We start from the raw sequence: 24,442 nt of genomic DNA, 5'->3' as shown, positions 1-24,442 counted from the left end.
TGGGATCTGAAGTTTCTTGTTTTCACCCTACAACTGGACTAAATATTCACATAGAGTTTTGAAAATAGTTGGACAAGGACAAACAGTAACTTAAACAGATGGATTTTCTTTGTGCTTTTAGGTCCAGAAGAAAAGCCAAGGTATACCAAGGTAAGTGCTATTTCTGGGCTTGTGTGTATGCATGGGCAATATAGGATGGTTTTAGGAACACAAAAGAAGCTCAGCTACAGATAAATGACCAGATCTTAGAGGAAGTGTCTGTCTAACCTTGGTCTGTTAAAGGTTTACTCTTCCTCCTTGTTACAAGATGTGGGAATGTGAGGGAGGGAATGATACACTTCCGATTACATCTTTATTTGCTTTTTTATGCCTGATTTTTGGCTAGAGCAGAATTTCAGTTTTTAAAAGTGATAATGTAAAACTTTTAAGTATCACAACAAACAGAAATAATACATCAATAAGAAGAAAAAAGAAACAGGAAAACAGGAAAAAAAAAGAGGAAATGCTTGCAAAGTTTGGGCAAAATCTAGTTTTCAGTGTTGTCTGTGAAATGGCAATGCCTGTTGGAGCTTTTCAGGGTAATGCGTTCATGTACAACAGAGGGTGAAAAGAAGAATTTTTGGTTCTGAATGAAAAATAAAATCAACAATTTCTAAAAAAAAAATATTAATAGGAGTGTAATTCCTTAAAATAAAAAAGCTAAATTACAAAGATAGAAAAATGAATGATTACTTGTCATTGTTCAGAAAAATACTGCCAAACCGGTGTGCTTTTGCTGATTTCAAGGTTAAAAGAATATGTCAACTAATATGGGAAATCTACTCAGTTGCATACTATGTGAGTTAATCTATATTGCAGCTAAATATTCTATAAGTATGCAGTGAAGTGCAAAAAACAGCAATTGAAAAATGACATGATTAAATGGCACAACATGCAATCATTTGCTCTCAATTATATCAATGTATCTTCTTCATTTCAAGGATGCAGGCAGAAATATTGTTTTTTAAATGCCTCTATTAAATTGGGCACCAATAATAAAATAGATGAGAGCCCTAATAAGCTCATTTGCGTAACATATATCACACACCACAAAACTATTCTCTCCAAACGGGTTTGTTCATAGATCTGTCTCCTGGTTGTCACCAGTCTTGACTATATTGAAAGATTTTAAAGGCACAAAGTTTGCAGACCATTCAGTGAAAAACCTTTGTACTTAACCCTTGAGAGAAATTTAATTCTAATTATGGAAAAAGTATTGATATAATATCTGTCCTGTCACATTTTATTATGATGACAGTCACAACAGAATCTGGGAATGACATTTTAGAAATACCATCTAATTGCAAGTCAGAAATACAGAATGACAGTTTAAAGTAGAATATCACTTCTTTCAAAATAGTGAACTGGTTCTCTTCATTTAAAAGCCCTACTTTTGATAGTATTACAACCACTAAATTGCTACACTGATCATATCTCTATAACTCACAGCTTAGCAAAGTGTTACGACATTTCTCTTAAAAGAGAACTGTGTCTCATTCTAGACATATTAAAAATGACAATGAACCAGTAGAAAAAAAGACTTCATTTTTGCACTAGTTTTAAGAATGTACTTAGGGGTTTGCATTCTACATATAAGCGAGTATTTAATGAACAATTTTCATTAGCTTTAAAAAGTTACATGGGTATCTATACTTACTTGCAATAACAATTGAATTAATTATTATGTATTATTAACATAATAAATTATGTAGAAGTTATTTTATTATTTGTATTATTATTATTAAATTCATTAACTAGGTAAGTATATTTATATTAAGTAAAATATTTACTTTTAAATAACATTTCCATTTTTCTCTAGAAGTAAAAGATATGCATAATAAACAGTTACAATTCAGATTAGATGGTTCTGGACCCATTCCATAAAAGTTACTATTATATCTGTATGGCATTCTTTAACTTCTTTGTTATATTCCTTATACCTGTTTAAGTACTCCAAAATATTTGTTTGTAAGAATACCATTCAATGGTCTGTTATTTAGCTCATACTCCCATGTACCTAGTAATATGTAATATACTCCTCTTCATAAATTAAAAACACTATTAAAATTCCAGACGTATAAAACAATATGAAGATTAAGTTACTATAAAAGAAACTGTAATAGCTTACAGATTGCTTGTATCATTACGAAAGTGCTGGTATCTATTACAGTGTCTCCCTGGAATAAAGAATGCACTTTTGGCAATAATCTGTTAAAAAAAGTGCCCATTATTGTTAAGATGCTCCTATCTTAACTCTAAACTAGTGTGCAATTACAGGAAGATAACTTTTAAAAATAAAACAGTGTTGGATGAAAATGAATCTTGCTTACTGAAATACAACATATCTTTTCCAAGCCTTATTTTTCTTGTGTTTCATATAGGGAAATAGATTCATTTTCAAACTGAAGTATTTTAGAGCCATATACTACACACTTTGAAGTTGGGGTTAACTTGGTTCCAGGAAATAAGCCAAGTCACTCAGTTAGAGGAGCCAGAGGGGATGGCAGGAAGATCCATTTTTCTAGTCTAGCATGCTGTTTATAAAGGTGTTTGGTTCATGTCACCTTCTCATTTAATTTGAGAAATTATTTTTCCAGTGAAAAAGATTAAAAGGAGAAATATTGCAGGAAGTGCCACAATTTTCCAGGGTTTCTTTTTGCTCTCGGAAAATGCTAAGATAAAAGTAGGCTAAGCATCAGACAGATAGGATAAAAATCAGTGTTGTGTTTTGCATTTGTAGTGAATCCTGAACCACACTGATCAAAAATATGTTTGCCTATACTGGACATTGTAAATTTGAAATTTTTTTAGGACACCACATTGAACAGAGATTCAAATGAAACGTGTAGAAATTCAAGAGAGTAAACAAACTAAGATACCGACAGAAACTTCTTAAAAAAATCATGTAAGGTATCATTTAGGTCCAACTTGACTTCCAGTCTTTGAAATTCATTTAGAATTAAATCTTAAAAGATATCAAGATGTTTCTCCACACAGATTACATATTAGATGCCAAGAAACCCTCTCCAATAGCCTATAAAACTTAGGTATTTCAGGAATTTTTAGTGAAGAGTTAAAACTGTTAAAACTTTGTATTCTTTCTTAATCAAGTTCTCTCATGGGTGATAGACATGTGTTTTTACTGTCCTTGAGCAATGGGTCTGGTATATTCCAAAATGTAGTGAGAGCTTACCATATTCTGAATTACAGGAAAACATGTCTGCAGTGTATTGGTATTGCATTTTTTGTGGGAAAGCAGCAAAACATAAAATAGATTAGACTATTCTTTCAGAACAGGAAAGGGAAAATAAACACACGTAACAAGTAACAAAAAAGATATTTCCTTTGGCTTTTTTCTTATGTCAATGAAGTAAACTTTGCCTGGATACAAAAACACACAGGTTGAGTTGTACCAGAGTAAACTGACAAAAATAAATTGTGATGTTTTCAGGTCTATCTGCCTACACACAGGGACAACAAACAGTTTTTCCCAGAAATTGTGTTCTTCATCTTATTTCCAAAAAGCAGTGCATCCTCAGACTGGATATATATTCTTTTGGCTTACCTTAAGCATAAATATACAAACAGACCCACAGCTTTTGGTTTTAGTTCAAGACGAAACCAGAAGCCCCCAACAAGAGAAGCTACTTAGAGCAGAATCAACCAGAGCCAGGCAGCACTGTGAGGTAGGTTTACCCCTCTCAGATGTAGGGTAGCTACCTCAGTACCTAACTTGGTAAATAAGATGAAGACGAGTGATCACATTGACTAAGGAAGTAGTTGTCCCTCTCTACTTGACACTGGTGAGACTGCATCTCAAGTCCTGTGTCCAGTTCTGGTCCCCTCCCTTCAAGAAAGACATTAGGGTGCTGGAGCATGTCCAAAGAAGGGCAACAGAGCTGGTGAAAGGTCTGGAAGGCAAATCATATGAGGAGTGGCTGAAGGAGCTGGAATTGTTCAGGCTGAAGGAAAGGAGGCTCAGGGTATCACTCTCTGGAGCTACCTGCAAGGAACTTAGTGCCATGATTTAGTTGACATGGTGGTATTCAGTCAAAGGCTGGACTCTGTGGTCTTGGAGGTCTTTTCCAAAATTTATGATTCTATGATTCTACAAATATGTTAAGTTTTAAATTAATACTAACTTGCCTCTTGTACAAGTCAGATGGACATAACTGATATATGCAGTTTAGTCCCAGGACTATGAGAAGGCTTGAATCAGAGGGAAGGACAGAAGCAGGTGATTTGGTTAAGATGAACTGTGAATGCCAACTTTAAAGCTAAGGATTATCAAAATCCAAATGTCTGGTTACGTTGATTGTTAATCCGTGATGGTCTTAGAGACTCAGAGGTACTCATACTATTGCACCTTCAAATGCCATTCTTCCACTGCCTGGACAATAGGATTGGGGTGAGAAGACTAGACAGGATGAAGGCAAAGGGGCCATGAAAGAGGCCTTCACTTCTTCCTTCACTAATGCTTAGAACATAATGAGGTTCTTCTTATTGTGACCAAAACGTGAAAACAAGCATCAATGTGATAAAGGGAAAGATTGCTCCATAAGAATGACATTGCACCATCACCCATCGACAAATGCACATGAAATCCATCAGATTAGGGGCCAGTATTAAACCAAAATTAGGCAACAGTCTGCTAGGTCAATGATCCACCAATTAAAGAAAAACCTCATTAGTAGGATTCAATGGCTCCAGAGGCACTATTCAATCAATAATCCACTAATATTGGATAGATTTGTACCTGAAAATGAAATGCTATGACTCCAAAGGGGGAGTTACAGACAATCAAATAAATAGTCTAATCACATGCAGTAGAACAAAGTGAACCTTGACGGAGCCAGTGCTGTGAAATTTTGTTAACTGTCTTATATTCCCAGTACACTCTATACTTATTTTTCTACATGTTATCAGTAAGAAAGGTAATGCTTTGAGACCAGTCAAAGTACCAACCCTCTCTGTAAATTAGTGCAAGTCAGTTCTGCCTTATATTTAGAGGAAATATTTCTTTCTCCTTCTTTTTTGTCATCTTCATCTTTCTTCTCATTTTCCTTTTCCAAGTTGATAGTAACAGAAGAGAATGATTCTGGTTTTGCAGTAAATAGGTCTTCAAGGCAATAGTAGAACAATAAGCAGTCTCATTTTTCAAGGAGTCATTTGGATGGATCAAAAGAAAAATATCAATTATATCTTCAACTATAATGAAAATAATAAATGATAGAACTGAGAATGTTTTCTCAAAAGAACCCATTTTATACTTCAACACATATGAATCTTCAGGAGACCATGACTGAGAGGAGGAAATATAGCTCAAAGTCTAGAGGTGTCGCTGATATGAAGATCTTGGGAAAGGAACTGTAAGCCCTTTGTCACTATGAAATTACAAGCTTTACTTTTTAATGGCCAGTTTGGAACAGCCTTCTCTGTAATCCAGTGCCTTCTGTGTTGCTCAAATTGAGTGAGACCTCAAACCTTTCAAGCTTACCCATGACAAGAGAATTAAAAATAGATCCTCCCAGTACAGTAAAAAATGATAAGGACAAGGGCTCAATTGCCTCCTCACCAGTTTCAGTTAACAAGATGGTACAAACCCTACTGCACATCCAGGACGACTGAAAGGGAAATTTGGGCTTAACCTTTCTGGAAAAGAAATAAACTTGTAATTAGTGTAGAAGAACCTCATAGATATCAGTAAATCATTCTAAGTTGGAATTGTCTCATCCTCAAGTCCCTCTGTTTTAATGATACTCCTCATGATTTCTTGACTGAGAATCATCTGAACTAATGGAGAATGCAAGCCTGAGCTTGTAATTTAGAAGCAGGTATTCTGAGGTACAGTACTTCTCTTAGATTTGTTGGTTTTGGATGCCTAAACCAGAATGGATTAATTGCATCCCAAAAGTACTTTTCTCCCTTCCAATTACTAGAAAAGAAACTCAGAGAAGACCTCTGCCCTGTCGCTAGACTGTTTTAATATTCCTCTACCTATGCTGTTTGTGGGGCAATTATCTTGTTGTATAAGAAATAAGGGGATAGTACATAAAATAGACCTAAGAAGTAAGCAAAATATAAATTTGTAAAAATAACCACTAGGTATTCTAGTCCACCAAAGCATTCAGTATATTGCTGTATCTGAACTCTGCTGAGCTCAATTCTTCCTATTACTAGAGAAACCTCCATCCCACACCCCAATCTTTGTCCAAAGCTCTTCTGTCTCTTTATTTCTCCCAGCAAAAGAAGCAATTGTGGAGAAAAAGGGGTTTAGACAACTAGATATTCTTAAAGATTAATTTTGATGTTTTGATTAATCAGAAAGTAACAATGTAAAAAAACAGAGAATTTATGCTTCAGGATTCACAGGCAAAATGAGCTGATGGAATAACAGCTACTATCTCAACATAGTATATATTCTTAGATAGGAATTCTATGTCATATCAGTGTTCTCTTTAATAGGGAGAGCTTATTGAAACACAAAGTGAACTTTTTGCAGTGAATAATAAGTATATGAAATCATAATCTGACGTAAATTAAATATCTAAGTGTTCTGTGTTTATGTGCATTTGCATATATATAGAGTATTGCGCATTGATTTTTTAGCATATTGAATCAACTTAGAGGTATAACCATGTATTGTATGAGGGCCAAAAAATATGTATGTACAGCTGTTTTACTATAAAGATGTGGCTTCCCATTTCAGTGGTCCGCAGAAGTGCTACTTTGGGATGGTGGGCCATGGAAATTCAGTCTGAATTCGCTTCAAGCATCACTCTACATTCAACTATGGAATCCTACCTGGTTTTGTATGATTTAGTACTGTACGTTTTTCTGTTTGCTAAAATTGAATCCAAACAAAATTTGGGTAAACTATTCTTCATCTGTGAAAGGTTTTAGGTCTCTGAAGTTACACTTCTTTTGAGAAATGTATTAAAACTATCATAGCCTTTTTTTTTTTTTTCATCATAGAGGTGTGAAAAGGATTAAATCCAGCTTGATTTCTTTTGGGCTTTCTGTGGAAGACTGTTTTGGGTACTTTTGTTACATGCATATTGAAATTCTGTAACTCTTTGCAGCTCTGCCAGAAATACCATTCTAAAAGCTGTAAATGGATCCAAAATGCAGTGGTGAAAGCAATACCTGCCACCTGTAGGAGCAGCCAGCATTTTCTTTAATTTCTGAGTCTCCAAACCTTTATTCAACATTAATAGTTTTAGTTCTTTTTGGCCATAATCTTACATGCTCCCAAATTCACTTGTGTTTTATTTGACTATAGTACATTTAACTGTTTTGTTTTTGTTTTTTTTTCTTTTTTTATATGACATACAGTGCTGACTCCTATAGACTTTTCAGGAAATATATAAAGTATCATAAGACATATTGACTATTAATTACTACTGCAACCTATATTGTTTAATCAGAAAGCTCAGTTGCCTTAGGCGTTGGAGAAATAAGAGATGCTCCCAATAAATACTTTTTTTTAATGACACCACATCATCTGGTATGCTCAAGTCACAAATGTAGTGGAAGATGAAAACTTACAGTTCTGAGTCAGTGGGTCTAGTCATAAGAAATAGTTGCAAGCATCACATAATTTACACTGTTTACAAGACAAGCAGAAATGGCAACAAATAATACTAGCTATGGAATTCAATAAAATGTTGACTTTTAGAAATTTCAAATGAGAAGAAATTTTCAACATGTTTTGTATGATTAAGTAGTAGGATTTCTTTAATGGATATATTGACTAAAGTCAATGAAAACCACAAGCTTTCAGTACTGCTAAAAACTGGGACTATTTTTGTTAAAGACACAAAAGATTTAAGAGACAAGTATGACTCCATATAGCATGTTGCTTATTGCTTCAAATAAAACCAGATCAGAAAATGACATGAAATGCAACAGTATTTTTGCCAAACACAATTTAGCAGAAAATCCCTGCTAAAATTCTGTTCTGAAGAGAAAAATCTTGTTCCCCATCCAAGTTGGGAGGAGAAAGAGAACAGGTTCCTTTATAAATCTTGCTACTGAAAACACTAGAGGCTTTCCCAGTTGTACATGATTGAAAAGGGGCTCTGAGACAGACAGGTACTCACAAGTCTAAGCTTATTCTTTAGTAGCTGGTTTGTGAGCCAAAGCCAAAACAACTTTTTGAGGCTGATCATTACATAAATCACTTAAAGTCTTAAGTTTTGTTTCAAATGACAGAAATATATGACTAGTCATTTACGCTCCCTTTCTGGTTTTGGAGGGGACTTTACAGGGAAAAAAGCACATTTTTTGAAGTCCCAGACACATGAAAGAAATGTGGCAGACCACTTCTACTGACAAGCTAACAGGCACATAAATTTCTGGCTAGACCTTAAATGAAACTTAGTAACATTTTCATGAAAGAACACTCTTTTTATTACAGCTTTTCATTCTTTACAGCTCCAAATCTCTCCTGACCCACAAAATAGCTGTACATTGTTAGTTTAGAAAATCAGTTGTGCAAATTATTAGTCTCATTATATCTGGTATTCCAGGGCCTAGAACTATGTGTGTGTTTACCGAAGAATCTTGTCTTTAAAAAGTAAAATTTAAAAAGTTAAAAAAATGCAAGATTCCGGTTCTTGCCGTCATTGTTTTCTATGGAAAGATAAAAAAGATGAACTCAAGGGACTTAAAGAGGAATAAAAAGCATGAATAAATAAAATTAATATACGTTTGTAGCTATGATAAGCTCAAGAATTTGAAGGTGTTTTTTTCAATTTTCTTAGTCTACATTTTGTGATGCAACAGAAGAAATAACAGGAGTCAGACACCTGGGCTTCCCCCTTTACAGCTCAGCAACTTGTGTTCATTCTTTCTCCCTTCTTGAACAGAAGCAGTGGTTAGGCTACACTTGACTTTATGTGAAAACCTTGAAAAGTGATTTAATCTCCAGGTATTTCCCTCATTTCTAAAAAGGGGATGACGATAATAACAGCTACCTTAAATGTTGAGTGGGGTTTAGTTCAGTAATAATGTTTGTGCAGGATGTAGAGCTCTTTGACTGGACAGTACTATAGAAATTCCAAGTATTATTATTACATAGCTGTATTTCAAAGAACATTCAAATTTATATGGCATGATTTTCTATAAAAAAGACAAATTCAAAATAGTTTCCTACTAGTGAATTTAACAACTACTCCCCCCAACACATCAGTCTCAGCTTGGGTCCCAACTGCATGTGAACTACCCATTCGATTCATCCTCCAAATGTAAAATGGAAGGAAAACACCTCAGAAATGGAATAACTGTTTTTTCCTAAGGCATAAGTATAATTTAAAGCATAACATTATGGAATGAAAATCAATGACACTGTTGAGTTGATTTTATTAAAAATGTTTCCCTGTGTACAGTGGCTGTGTGTATTGGGATGGTGGATCACAGCAAATTTCCATTAGGAAACAATGATTCATTTACCTCCGTGAAAGTAGTAATAAGGTTAAACTCTTAAGTTAAGTGGAAAGTAAGTCAAAATAAACCCCAGCAGGTTTTCTACTAGTGGCATAAGTAATGTTTTTAAAAATGTTCTAAATGTTCTTTCTCAAATATATGTATTATACATTGCAGTATTGTTAATTATATCCATTTTCTTTTTTATACACTTCCCCAGGAGATCAGTGAAGAATGGAAAACTTACTTATAGTGGATTTCAGATTTAATGAGACAAAGATGGTTCAATATATATGACAAAATGATGTGCTCTTACCATATTTGATAGGTAATTATTTTTTATACTCTAATGGCTACCATTTTGAAAATAATTAATGCATTATTTATGTAATTAATAGATAATCAACTGAGTAAGGAAATACTCTGGCTACATCATGGTGGGTGATACGATACTGTTTAACATCTCTAGAGCTTTTGCCATGACATCATGTCATATATGCATAAAATATTTGATTTGAGAGATTTATGAATAAAATATGTAAGATTTGTATGAATATGAATATGAACATGAAAAAAATAGATTTAAAAAAAGTTTGCCTGAAATTAGATTTTTAAATACACAGTTCTGCACTTAAATAAATGCCTTAATTTTCTACAGAAATAAAAGTGTCTAGCATTTCCTATGGAAAATATGTGTCTATTGCTGTGAAGGTCTGCAGGTCTATCAACAGTCCTTCCTAATCGCTTGCTTTGAAGTTTGCTGATAGATCAAACAGAATTATCATTACGTTTTCCCCCATTAGCAGAAGACTGCAAATCATTAAAAAAAACAGTATTGATGCCATAAGAAACTTAAAATTGCTTTCAAACAGACAAGTTTAGGAACCTGAAAACCACTGATTTTACATTGACACATCCTTCTCACTAATCATCATGATTGGAAAATGAAGAGTTAAGGAATGACTAAATGGGAAGAAAATTATATTTCTTCTGTTGTTTTCTTGAACACTTGTATGAAAAAAAGTATGTTGGACACATATTCTTTGAGGTGCATATTTAAGAAATTGTCCATCACCTTGAGAGTGCCGTTGCCCTAGACACCCTGGCATACTAGTGGAAGAGAATAAAACTCTTCACCTCAAAAGCTCAGCAATGACTTGTGATTCCTTTCTTATTCTTTGGTCAAAGATCACTTGCAGAGTAAACTGACCTGTAATGATGACTCAGGTGAGGGTTTATTTAGAAACTATGAACAGAAGAAAATTGCGCAGTTCTACCGGGTGTGTTTGCTAGATTAGCCCTCTTTCCTGAATGTTACCGCTACTCATGGGGAATGGAACAAAACATGCAATCTCCACTAAGTCAGTTGCAAAGCTGAACACTGGCCTTCGGTTGAAAGAGCTTATCATCTGATTAAAGCATTGTGACTACAATCTTTTCCCTCCTTTCTATAAATCTTCAGGCTTAGGCTTAGGCTTAGGATGTGGCCTAGATTAATGCAAATCTCATAGTGTATGTGTCTTTTGCACATGCCGAGTCACCACAACCTTTAATGTTTTCTCGTGTATGCTATATTTAGCTCACTGTAATTGTTACCTCTGATCTGCTGTTCTTGACTCATATGTGCAGAAATAGGTTATTAAACTGATGATCACACAAGACCTTAATTACCTTATGCAGAGTGAAATTCGGTGAAGCTTTTTGCGACAAAATCCATCTGCGTTTATTTTGCCCCTCCCCATGTCAGAGGGGATGGAAATAGATCATCTTTAAGGTCTCCTCCAACCCAAACCATTCTATGATTCTATGTTTTATAGTGAGGTAGAAGGAAAGAATGCCATTGCTTTTACAATCATGGTGCAATTAGCCCTCTAAAACCCTCTATTTACAAAAAATATTTATAAAATAGATGTTACTGTAAGGATTCAATAAAATAAATATGAGTGAACACATAAATGAAGATGAAAATATATAAATAAATATTTATGAAGATGAAAATATTTAAATGAAGATGAAAATACATAAATATATACATGCATTGGATTATGTTATGTATAAGATAAATATTTTATCCCACCATGAAGAAAAGTTTCACTACTAAAGCTATGATCGTTTTTTTATTACCTTAAAATATTGCAGTTGTTTCTCAGCATTCATTGTTCCGTCATTTTCTTGTCTCAGACAGGAATTGAAGATGAAAAGCTCTGTATCTCTCAGCCACCCTTTCAGTTCTTTGATCCTGACCTCCAGCTGCCTTACCAGGCTGCCGCTTTCAGGCGAGAGCAGGTCACGTGGACCGAACCCACTGTGCCCTACCATTGTGTCTTGGATCTTCTCTCCTAGGGTTTTCTAATGCATCAGATGAAAAAAACACAGATTAGTCTTATGTACCAAAACATATATAGGTTAATGTGCAACAAGAAGAACCTGTTAAATTACTAAAAATGTGTTTTTTAACTAAAACTAAAATTTTACTAATATCAATCAATTTCATTCCTTTTTCCCTTGTTTCAATACATTTCAATTTTCCTAACCTTGTTTCTCACTTATGCTGTTCTCTCTGGGTCACTGATGTTGCTAGAAGGATTATAAATCAGTGTTTACTAAGAGTAATTAAGGACAGAGGAGACAAAATGCTTCATAACTTTGTAAACTAGCTACTCTACAGAATTTGTCAGTGGCTTTAGACACTTATGGTCAAAAGACTTACTGGTTTCTAGGCAGCAACAGAAAATATGACAATCACTGAGTTCACCAAACTCCTATCCAAGGTACCTTTTAAATTTTTGGAGAAACACTGAGATTTTTTTGAGGTATGAACTGTTAGGTTATAATTTCCATTCATGTAGCCCTGAAGCTGTATAGAGGAGCTGTCAGGTAACAAAACAGCTAGTTTGTTTTTAAAAGTGGATGAACTAATTCAGACACCAAAAATCCTCACTGTTCCTGAACATAAGCCCAATTTTTTAGGCAGCCAAATTTGAATTTCAGTTCTCCGTGTTAAGCACCCACTTTGAGATAATGGACCAGAATAAACGTTCATCTCTTATTGCTAATGAAACTAATTTATTGCAGCTTTTCAGAGTAGTATTTCTAATAACAGAATCACTGAATAACATTTTGATAGTGGACGCTGGGTACTTGATGAATATTCTGAAGAGGCCAGGGATAGAAAGTTACCTTTCTTTTCAGTATTTTGAAAGGCAATCCTTTAAAATCACAAGAGAGATGTTGCCTGCTTCTTCTATGCAAAGCAGTATTTTATCTGACCTATAAGAGGCTGTCAGGCTGACACTTATTATAAGCACTAGATCTGTGTTACTGATTGTAGAATATTGAATATACACTGACACTCACATCCAATAACCTTTTAAACTGATAATTAGTGGTGGTTAATTGTTGTAACATGAAGATACAGTTTTAGGTGACCCGGTATGTCTGTCTGTTGAAAGCACATGCTGTAGAAAGTTACTGAAATGTAAGTTATAACAATGAAATTAGCTTCCAAAATAAGCTTTAAAACACAAATAAAATTAGAGCAACAGATATTAATCTATATGTGGCATTCTGTAAATCACTTCTTTAGGAGATCATAACTTAAAAACATGCTTTCTTGGCAACACCCTTCTATTTTCATGGTGCAAATATTGATAATTTGAAGACCCTCAGTGGAATCTAGCACTAGCTATTGTTTTTATGCTGCAACAAAAGTAGCAGCAGGAGGTGAAATCAATGCCCTTGGAGGGTAGGGTCACAAAAAAGAATTTATTGCCACTTTTTTGTTCTGGAACAGTTTGCAATCATAAATTCTTCATAAACAGAATACTTCAGAGAATGGTCCGTCTTCATAAATATACGACAGAGGACATCAATTTCATTTAATTCACAATTTGTGTCAGCACAGCAGATGCCAATGCCTGCCTTGATAGGGTTGTTTAATATGCAATTGAGACAGAGTAATATTCAGCACAGGGGACAAAATTTCACAGATTAAACTGTACGCACCACTGACATTTCATTCTAATGTATTTCCATTCCACAGTGTTCACCTTAGATGAAAGTAATATTAAAAACCATATCCCTCTATTTTGCCATTGTTAGAAGTTAAAATCCTTGTCTTTAATTTTTTTTCATGCCAATTAAAATGTAATCATGCCAATTAAAACAGTATGTCTACTGCTGTTAGTTTCTGCAGAGGTTTTTATTAAATTAAACAAAACTCTATCAAACTCTGCTTATTATTCATGAAACTGCATTTAGCAGAAATACTGTAATAGTTATATTTTATTTTTCTGTAAATGCTGAAATTAATGGTAAAACTTAATCTGGAGGTATATTTTGATTTTAACATACTGAGAAGCAGAGGGATTCAAATTTTTTAAAGACAGTTTTCTTAGATTTTAAAAATAATGATCTTATATCATAGTTTTATATCCTTCTAGCTTTAGTCAGTGCCACTGAACTAAGCTGATTATATACACTGAAATTCATAAATGTGAGGCTTACATCTGAAATTGTTTTAAAACTAAAAGTTGTCACGATCAGATTGGGTAAAAAAATTGGGTTAGTAAGTTCTTTTTTTAATCAGTATATTTATTAATGACCAAACAAGTTCAAAATGCTTATGGTGATGCTGCAGATTAAAATTAAAAGTAATAAGATCAGTGGTCATAAGGAAAATTTTAACATTTTCTGACAATTTGCACATTTAGAGAATCAAGTGATTAGAAGCAACTCTGCTTAATTAAAGAAGCCCCACCCTCTGGTAATTGCATTACCACATAACCTAAAGTGATACAAGTCAGTATTTAAAATGTTGTTGGCAGGTTTCATGTATAGCTTACTCATAATATATTAGAAATATTTTTAAACTAAGATAATAGCATGCAAAATTATGCAATGTAACTGTATTGCTAATATCACACATCTATAATTAATCATTTAAAGTAATTTATAAATTTATCTTACCCTTGATTTGAAGTGAAGGCAATTAAGGAGAGAAGTGGATGGAAAAATATAGTTTGACCTCTCTCTCTCAGCTGTTTTACAACAATAGGACAATAGTGTCTCCTGCACAGTGCCATCACCGGTCTCTGGGTAACAGAATCCCTATATTGCTTTTTTTGCCAGATTCTTGTATCTCACTCTTTGGCTGAGACCCAGCCCATCATAGCGTGAAATGAATTACATGAAACTTTTTTGGCTTTTGTCAAAAGTGAGATGAATACAGCAGCATGAAACATATCCTGCCTGTATTCTCAGCTTCAGGTATGCAGATTTGTACTGAATCTGTATATTTGTTTTTGAGCCATCAGTGTGACCTGAAATATGCAGTGACAACCTCACTTTTCATCTTAAAGGTATAGTAAATAGTTAAACAGTAGATGTCTCTAACATGTACCTTCAGAATAAATTCTATTAACATTCACTCAAGCATGACAGTCAGTGTATATCAGATATACTGCATTATAGTTGACTTGGTGCATACCCATAATACATGGCATATTTTACTTACATTTTTTATGTATTAAAGAACTAAAATTATTAAAGTCAGACAGGAGACAAGCGTGGAATAAAAAAAAAAGTCAGAAGAGGAAAAGGCTATGGAGTTTTTATAATAGAATGAGTAGCTTGTTTGGAATTTACGCAGTGGATTGAAAGAGAGAGATATTTGTGCTCCAAATTAGAAATCAGACAGTCAGTATACTTCAACACACAAAAATGTACACATAACCCACAAACAGTAATAAAAATGTAAATACCCCAAGCAGTTCCCATTTTTCATTAATTGAATCCACTTTTTCAAGAAGATCATTTGGTAGTAAAACACCACTTTTCTTCAGAGCTTCAACCTTACTAAGCAGTTCCATCTTTTTTGGGTTCCTGATTGACATTTCTACATTGTATCTCTAAAATGAAAAGAAAAATATAGTATTAGCTGCTGTAGAGAGTTTTCTCTTTAAAAAAAAAACCACAGCCTTGATTGTATTTGCCCAGTAATGGTCATGCTCCATCTGACATTTTCTAATTTTATTTTTTAAGCACTCACCCTTCGTATAACCTATAATAAGAGATTTGGGTACCAAGAACGTAGACCTCTGGGTGGCACATGTATGCTGGTAGCTAGCAATTGATTACACATAATAATATTCAGTCTCTCAAAATATTCACTTGTACAATAATATCCACTTACATTCTACCATCTGAATCTTGATCTGCCTTCGTCTCATTCAGGTTAGTGGTATCTTACTTTTAAAATATGCTACTTCAGCAAGTAACACTAGGGTGCTTCATGAAAAACAAACCCAAAAGAAATAATTTCATAATTATGTTTCCTCTAGAGTTTATTTATTCTCTCTCCCATTGTGGTTTCTGTGCCACTTATGGGCCTGAAAATGTGAGAGTTTGATCTTCAAAAAAAATTAGAAATAGCTTCCCTAAAACACAATACCAATTACTTGATTTTTATTGCATCAACCAACAGGAAGAGCAAACTGGCCCACAAATGAGAACAGCGACAATGTTAATACAGTCCAATCATTTCTTCAACTTGAAAATACCTTCTATTTGTGCGCTGTTATTTATTGTTTTTTTTTTTTAAAAAAGGGAAAAGAAAAAGAACAGAGAAAATGAGTATAAAACTGGAAGCTTCTTTCCAAAAATTCATTCATAGGATGTTCTAAATATCTAGGTCTATACCATATAAATAATATAATATACAGACAAACTGGAAAATAAATAGTTTTCTTAAAACCATATTCTCCAAAAACCTCACTTAACTATTATGTGTAATAGTTACTATAGTGGTTAATTATGTTTTCATAGTTAGTACACTATTAAAAAAAACCAAAACACACAGGCATCCACATATACATACCCTCCATATGGTTAAGCTAATTATGTGTGAAAAGTCTCATTGAAATGGAGCTTCTAATACGGCCAAAAATGTGACTTTTACTGAAAGAAGAGAGTTCCGCACATATACTTGCAAAGGTGTTTACATGACATACATAAATTATGCAAAGGTATTAGAAAATTGCTTCCTACACATTAAGTTTTCTTTGCTTCAAATTCAGTCGCGAAAACTGCTATTGCAGCTCACACTGAAAATGTTAATAACTAGGCTAAATATAAAAAAATCAAATCGGAATTAGAAATATTTGGAACATGGGTGCCTTTGCCAGATCCAAGAGCATGCTCTGTAGGAAAACAAAGCAAAAATACAATTTCAGACAGCTTAAAGAAAATAATAAAGGTGTGAAATCACTGTTTCAGCTAACAGGTTCTCAGCATTTTCATGCATATGTTTGCATATTGTTAGTTTCATATTTTAATCTCTCATTTACACAACACATGCACATCATTTGTATTATGTAAACTTCAGCAAATATTAGTCATTTGTGGATCATAGAGCAAATGTTTTAAATGAGGTGATTTAAACCATTTCTCATTATTAATGAACACTGATCAGGTGTCTGCGTATCCAAAATTGCATGAATATGCATGGTAAAACCCAAGGAATTGTTTATAAAGAACTTGCCTTTTGATACTCGGTGTGCTGTGGCTGTTTGAGATGTGTACAGCTGTAGGCAACACCTACCAGGCTGCACACTAGGGCTGAACCTGCCAAGAGGCAACACCATTTTATTCGACTGATGTGTTCAACAAGTATGATTCCTGGTCCTGTTTTATTGCCTTCTCGGCTAGATTGGCTGCTGGAGGAGATTACAATCTTCTTTATGTAATCTGATTTCTATTTAAAGATGATATAGCCGAAAAGGATTTGCATAATTATTTCCATAAGTACATGTAATATCAAAGGGAATCCAGAGTCCAATTTGCTAGGCACTGAAATCCAGTATGCACGACTCCCTCCTTTTGTCAAGTGAATTAATAGACTGAGGGAGTCCTCTAGCTGTGTGTCACTGGTGCAGGCACAGCCAGTTACTGCTCATCACCTGCTCTAGGCTGGCACTTGCTGCTGCCTGGACTGGGGCTGGGGATGCTCCTGGGCAGTGCAGGAGTGATGGTGAAATAAAACACACTGCATGTTTCATAACTACAAGGCTCCTGTTAACTTAGAAACAGAAGACATTTCATTTCATTTTGGACTAGATAAAATGATTCAGTGCTGCATAATCCAAATAGTGTGACAGATGTTATAAAAGGTTATTACATTAAAAACTAAATAAGATAGGTTTTATGTACATGCTGTCTTTGTCACCATGTAACTTGATGTATAAACAAGCATGACAAAAGTGCTGATTGATAGAAAATGCATTATACAGTAACAGTAAAAGATGAGATATTTCAGTTGATTATCAGATGTATTGGTATATGACTGAGAGTCAGTGTTTTTTCACTCCTGGATATTTAACATGCAGTGTGTATTAAAAGTTAAAGGGAGAGCTAAACTGTACAGGAGGTACAGTTTGAGAACTGATAGCATGAGATGCTATTGCTAATGCTATTTCTTAATCCATTAAACACCTACACTCTGAGTAGTTGCATGGAAAAATTAGCTACCAGCTCTATCAGTGCTGCACAACCCTAGTCTGGTAGGACTACTTAATCCTGTGATAAGAAGATAATTTAATCTTCAGATTCATTCTTTCCTCAGCTTTAAGTGAGCAAAGACTGTTCTATTGTGACAGTCTGTGGATGTTATGATATAGATTGCTATTTAATAGTAAAAAATGAGACTAAGGAAGTTATGGTCACAGGTTTCTCACAATAGCCACAATAATAAATAAATGGGTAATATTTAATTTCCCACAATACCTGTTATATAAAATGGGGGAAAAAACCCCAAACAACAACGTACTGGAAAAACTGCAAAATATTTACACCATGATTAGCTGTGTTCATGTGTGCCTGGGTTTGTGTTCCCGAGGACACTCAAAAGAAATCCAAATCACTGTTACGTAAGTTAAAGAATTTGGCCTTTTATTTCTTCTCTCTCAATACAATCAATACTTCTCAAAGGACAAATAAAGGAATTAAAATAAATGCAGTACCATTTATCCATGAAGAAGTTTGGCAAAAGTATTTAAGCCAAAAGAAATTGAATTTCAAAACAAAGCAAGTAAAAACCTTACTTCCCCTAATGAAAACATTCTAAGAAATCTAGTCAGGCTGATAGAGACACATTTTTTCAGCACTTCATGCTAAACGGTGTCTTTTTTTCTCTTTTATTTTTTTCTTAAAAAATTATATAAAACATTTTTTGTGTGAAAAATCACACCCAAAAATTCTGTCCAAATGGAGACTGGAACAATGCCTTGTAACAGTGTTAATTGTCACCATGGAAACCAGAAGAATAAGCCATTTTGAAACTGGTATAGAAGGCACACATTGAGCAACTCAAGCATTTTTCAGCCTCCCTCAGTGTTAAGGAACAAGATGCCTAGTCACTGAGAGGTCAGAGAAAGAAATCATCATGAAAGGTTCATAGATGTGCACTGTCTGGTAAACAATAAAAAAATCTGTACACAGTTAACAACTCTGTAAGACTGAGCACTGCATCTTTCAGAAAGAGAAACACAACAAAAAGATGATCAGGAGATCAGTAGATTCCACCCCTTGAGCAAAACTTTAGGGCAATATTATGCGAACCTTGCCCCTAAAGCTCCCTGGGAATTCTGTTGTAATAAAACTTCTGAAGAGAAAAGGGGGGGAAAAAAAAAAGAAAAAAAAAAGGCGCCTGCATGATGGAATTCAAAATAATGCTCTAAAAGCACACAGAGAGATTAAGACATCCATTGTAAGACTTTTGTATGGTGCTTCTGTTGGTTATAGTGAAAAGAGACCAGACATACTGAACACACAGTGGAGCTACGGCTACGAAGTACAGAAGAATTAGGCCAATGAACTTTCTCCACTACTGGAATAAGGGTGTGCTATTTGTAGGTATTCTGCATTCCATCATTCACTTGCTAACAAAGTATCTTCAGTCAGATGGCACTGTAGGATATACAACTGAGATTGGAACTGAGTGACCCGCAACCTTAGTTCTACCTGCATTGAAATTCTAAATTTTAAAAATTTGCCTTTTTGGAGTCTTTTGGCTGTGGTAGACAGCAATAAATTCAGACCTTGGTGTCTGAATGTGCATGCACAGTCAGCAATGGCTCATATTTGTAAAATATACTGCATACATAAAATTGACTAAATAATAATCTGCAAGCAAATTCACCAAATATGTAACATAAATATAAACGTATATATAGACATATATACACATATACACATATATAGCCTGCATATATATATATATATATATATATATATATATGCATACATAGCAATATTTGTCCATCATCTCTTCACACACATTCCCACTTTGCTTTCTGGATAATGTTTGCACTCTTCATGCTAGGCTTCATGGTGGCCCCTTAGGAAGCCCATGCCTAATGCCATTCAGTGGTGAACAAAGAGTCTTTTTATTCCAAAGTCCAGGGTCCAAAGCTCAGCTGTATACAAGCAAAGTGAAGGAATCTGCTAGAGGCCAACCTACCCTTCACAATAGCTCTTAATGCTTCTACCTTTTTGGTACTGTCAGTGTGAAACATTTTAGACACTGTCCAGAAGCTTAGTTATATTTCTTATGTTGTCAATAGAACTAGAACCTCTGGGCAACATTCAAGATCTGGGCAGTGTGATCTGTCTAGATGAAAAGCAGTTTCTGTTTCTTGCAAACTTCATGCATTTCTGTATTAGCAATTTGTGGCAAATAATTGCACAGAGAAATTATAAAGACTCCTACAATTGTCCTTGTAAATTAATAATAGGCTTTCTTGATTGGGATAAATTTGCTGCTGAGCCTTTGGAAAAATTAAAAAGTGCAATGTCATTTAAAATTGCCAGAACTCACAGAGCAAATTACATCTGAGGTTAAGAATCAGTTTTTCCTCTTCTAGTTTATTCCATTTGCATGATCTGGAAATCATATTACATTGGCTATGTATTGTTAATTGGACATAGATTGCATTATCTTTGATATAAATCAAACTACAAATATTAAAATGAATTGCAAATTCTGTAATAGAAGATCATAAAACAATCTTTTTTAAGTATCTCCCATTAATAATTTAATTCCAATTATATCACTCGGAAAACTCAAGAAGGAGAGTGCTAACTTATTTCCATTTGCCTTTTTCCCCTACAAATAAGCACAACAGCACACTATGTATTTGTGTGAGTGTGCATGTGCATATGGGTGCATGCCTATAAAACAAAACAAATCTTAGCACTTTTGTCTTAAACCTCTATAGATACCTTAGGGTTTTTTTGTTTCAGAAACTAGCAAATGCAGATTACAGTCTGCTATGCATTTCCTTCTGTGGCAGCTTGAGAAATAAACACATTGAAAGAAATATTAAGCAACTTCATGAACTGAATTTTTCCTACATTAAAAAATTATGCAGTTGGTATTCATTGTTCTGCCGGTTTTTTTGGTGGTTTTTTTTAAGAAAAGTGACCCCAACACTTTAAATTTTACTATATATGTAATATCTTTTTGAAGACTTTGTGTGCCCTTTAATGAATTTATATTAAATATTTAATACTGTTTAGGGCATATCCACTACTACCAAAAACAGTTATATTCCCAGCAGTCCCACTGTTCCAGGCAGAGGGCTTGATTGATCCTCCTAGCCTGAATTGAGTAGAATGAAAAGAAGCAGTTGGAAAATAGCTGCAATCATTTAATGCAGATGACCTCTGACAGGCTCACAGCTCTTCTATCTGAACAGAAATTTGCATGGGGTCTCTGTGCAGAGGAACAATGTAACCTAAATGGTAGACAATCTTTATTCTAATGAAGTGGGTGTCAAGGTCAATGTAAAACTGCAATGATAAATGGTGCACCACTAGGCAAGAGAAGTTGCATAGGCATTGTAGTGCTTTCACATTAATTGAAGGCTGAAATGCACCGAGTGAAAGCACAAGACTCTCTTTTCACCATAATGTGTTAATGCACAAATGTTTAAATGTTTTATTCAAGCCCCTAGCCTGTTGGCACAAATCTTATTGCAAACAAAAATACAATAGTTGGCCAATAACCAGAAAAATAGAACTTTTTATTAGCTTGCCTTATTTCTTGAATCCCTAACAACTTCCACAATCTACTCAGAGTACCAAAAGAATAACAAGTCTTCAGACACCTAATGTAATTCCCATGATCCTTTTTCTATTTAGGATATCTGTCTTTAATTAGTTCCAAACAAGAAAGCCTTTAGACAACTCTTCATTAGATACCATTCCCAATGAACTAACTGCAAGAAGAAAAGTCATGCTTCAATATTATTATTTCCTAGATTCCAAGTTTTCTTTTAGTATATAGTTAACATCTCCAGGTGCCTTTTGTTCTCTCAAAGAATTAGACCAGTAAAACTGGGTTTTGTAATGCAAAGAGTTGTGTGCCTAGAGTGGGGACTAAACTACAATCTGTTATTGTGGCTTTGTCAAAACTGCAATACAACTATAATTATAGTACTTCATCAGTCGATCAAGCAATTTGTGGAAGGCAGTACATTTTGTCTTATAAAAATGAGGAGGACAGTAAGCTGCTTTTTAAAATCCTGAGCTGCTTAAGCTTGTTAAGGGTATATTGTTTGCTAATACACTCATTAGCAGCCAGGCATTTTAACTTCATCAATTAAACAGGAAATGGTGTTGCACCATTTGTTTAACAAAATGCTAAAAAACAGATAGCAGTCTACAGTTAAGAATTTTAGAAATTGTATTTTTACCTGCAAACTGCATTATACATTTCAAACCATTTTTAATGTGGCGACATATACATGGGGAGCGTGTGGGTCTGTCTGTGCACAAATGTAGGTGGTGAAAGCCCTGCAGATAGTTGTGAAGCTAATTATATATATACACACACATACACCCACTTCAAATTTCCCAAGTCTCCTAAGGATTGCTGCTGAAGCACAACTTCATTTCTTGACACCGATGAACATTTACTCATCTGAGTAAACCCAAGGATGACAGAAGTTTATTCCTGTGAACAGCTAACAGCTCTCCTGTATAACTAACAGGTTCACAGTATGGGTGAAAATTTTTGAGTATTTATCAGCCTCTGTAGTTTTAGGCTCTTCTGTGTAAATAGGTATTAACAATATGATTAGAGATATTAGACAAGGAGTTGGTTATTAAAGAGGATCTGCAGTGCTTTCATTTTCTGGGGATCTGTGAGTGGCACGTACTATACAACTCCATTTCTATTTTACAACTCGCCTGAGCAAGGGAATTTTCCATATGGAAATCAGTCGTCAGGATACTGCAATTCACAGAATAAACTCCAGTGGCGGGTGTGTGTGTGGGGGGGGGGGGGGGGGGGGGCGGGTTGGTTGTGGGGGATGGGAGAATGGTAGCGTAAAGCAAAAAACCCAACCCCAAAAAAACCCCACGTTAGTGATGAAACTGTTTAAAAAACTGTACAGCTTCATCTGAGTGTGATTTGTCAGGTCTGAAGCTTTGACGTGCCCAAGGGGCAGACCCCAGCGGGGCGCAGGCTGCAGAGCTAAATAGCTGTGAAAGAAGTCTTAATGTAGGATGGAATTCAAACTAACCTTGACATGACCTCGGGAAAAATATGCAAAAAGTAAAATGAATGCACTCTGCAAGATACATCCTAATTTTGTGGCCGAGCTGGTTAGTTTCACAAACATAACTGGGACTTTTAAAAGCAAAATAAAACGCGATGAAAAAGGGGAAACTTCAGAATTCAGAGTAAAAACTCAAACAGGCATGGGGTGTTGCTGTGGAGGCATATGAATGATTTGGAAACAATCCAAATAAAAACCAACACCGAACAATATTGTTGTCAGCCTGTCTATTCAGGAAAATTGTTTTTTTAGGTTGAATCTAAATGACACAAAGCCAAGATTACATCATTGCATTACAAAGTCTGTTGTGGCTTTTAGCCGAACAAGCCCCATGGATCTACTGGCTGATGGCAGTAATTCAGTAGGAAGTTTTAAAGGCTTGGTTGTTTTGGGGTTTTTTTCTTTTTTTTTTTTTTTTTCCTTAAAGCTGCATTGCTCTAAATAGAGTGGAATTTTGTTCAAATATTGATTATTTAATTTTTTTAAAACCACCTCCCTGAGTTTGTTCTGCAAGCTTACTGCTTTATACAAACAACAAAAAATTGAGTGGGTATATTAAGCCTTGATTTTGCTTTATTATGCATTTGGCCTGTCTTGCACAGTGTTCAGTTAAGCAGGAAGACATCCACCTTAACACAGCAGCCAAGAACTGGCTTATTCACTAGATATATGGAAATTGTAATTGAGTGTCAACTTGCGTTGAAATTCAATCCCATTACCTTCGGAATGCAATTTTGTAGCAATACCAGTTATTTACTATGCTATTAACCAGTTTTTAAACATAATTAAATTCTGAGAACACATAGCCAAAATACAGTTGTTTCAATTCATATGGCGAGGGTAATCCAGTACCAGGTGCATAAGAGCCCACTAGATCTGAGATGGCCACCCATTAGGCAAACATGGCAGATGATGTTAGAACATGGAGCCACTGCACAGGCTCTAGTGCAGTTCAGGTAAGGCAACAGAGTTGGTGCACTTCATGTTTAACAACCTATCAATCTTGTGAACCATGGGTTTTACTGGGATCTTTGGCTGATTTACAAAGGAATTTCTGAGCTTGGTCTTGCGCTGCTTGCAACAATGCTCTTGGGTTTGAGTTTGTTTTCATTCTTTGCACCACAGATGTGGCTTCTGGTACAGACATATACAATTGCAACCAACAGACATGCTTAACATATTAGCCATTGATTTAGCTAAATTTACATGTATGTAGTTGCCTGGAGAATTGATATTAAATTTTAGAAAATGGTGCTCTTCAGAAATTTGAGCTACTATACTGTTGGGTTAATGCTCAGGTATATATATCTATATATATTATTTTTTTGAGGGGAAAAACATCCCCACAGAGTAAGGGA

The 24,442-nt window shown here is 34.8% G+C and overlaps 1 protein-coding gene across 1 annotated transcript in view; it reads right to left on the bottom strand.

Annotated features, from left to right (window-relative positions):
• The window catches only part of AKAP6 (A-kinase anchoring protein 6), a 203,896-nt gene that overhangs the window by 25,834 nt on the left and 153,620 nt on the right, over positions 1-24,442 (bottom strand). The window contains exons 9-10 of the mRNA XM_062494828.1: positions 15,228-15,374; positions 11,590-11,814 (exon numbers count right to left, since the gene is read on the bottom strand). Of these exons, the coding sequence (XP_062350812.1) occupies positions 11,590-11,814; positions 15,228-15,374 (372 nt within the window). The remainder of the gene's footprint in view (positions 1-11,589; positions 11,815-15,227; positions 15,375-24,442) is intronic.

Source organism: Cinclus cinclus, chromosome 6 (genome assembly GCF_963662255.1).
Source record: "Cinclus cinclus chromosome 6, bCinCin1.1, whole genome shotgun sequence".
NCBI lineage: Eukaryota > Metazoa > Chordata > Aves > Passeriformes > Cinclidae > Cinclus > Cinclus cinclus.
This window is presented reverse-complemented; position numbering and strand designations above follow the sequence as displayed.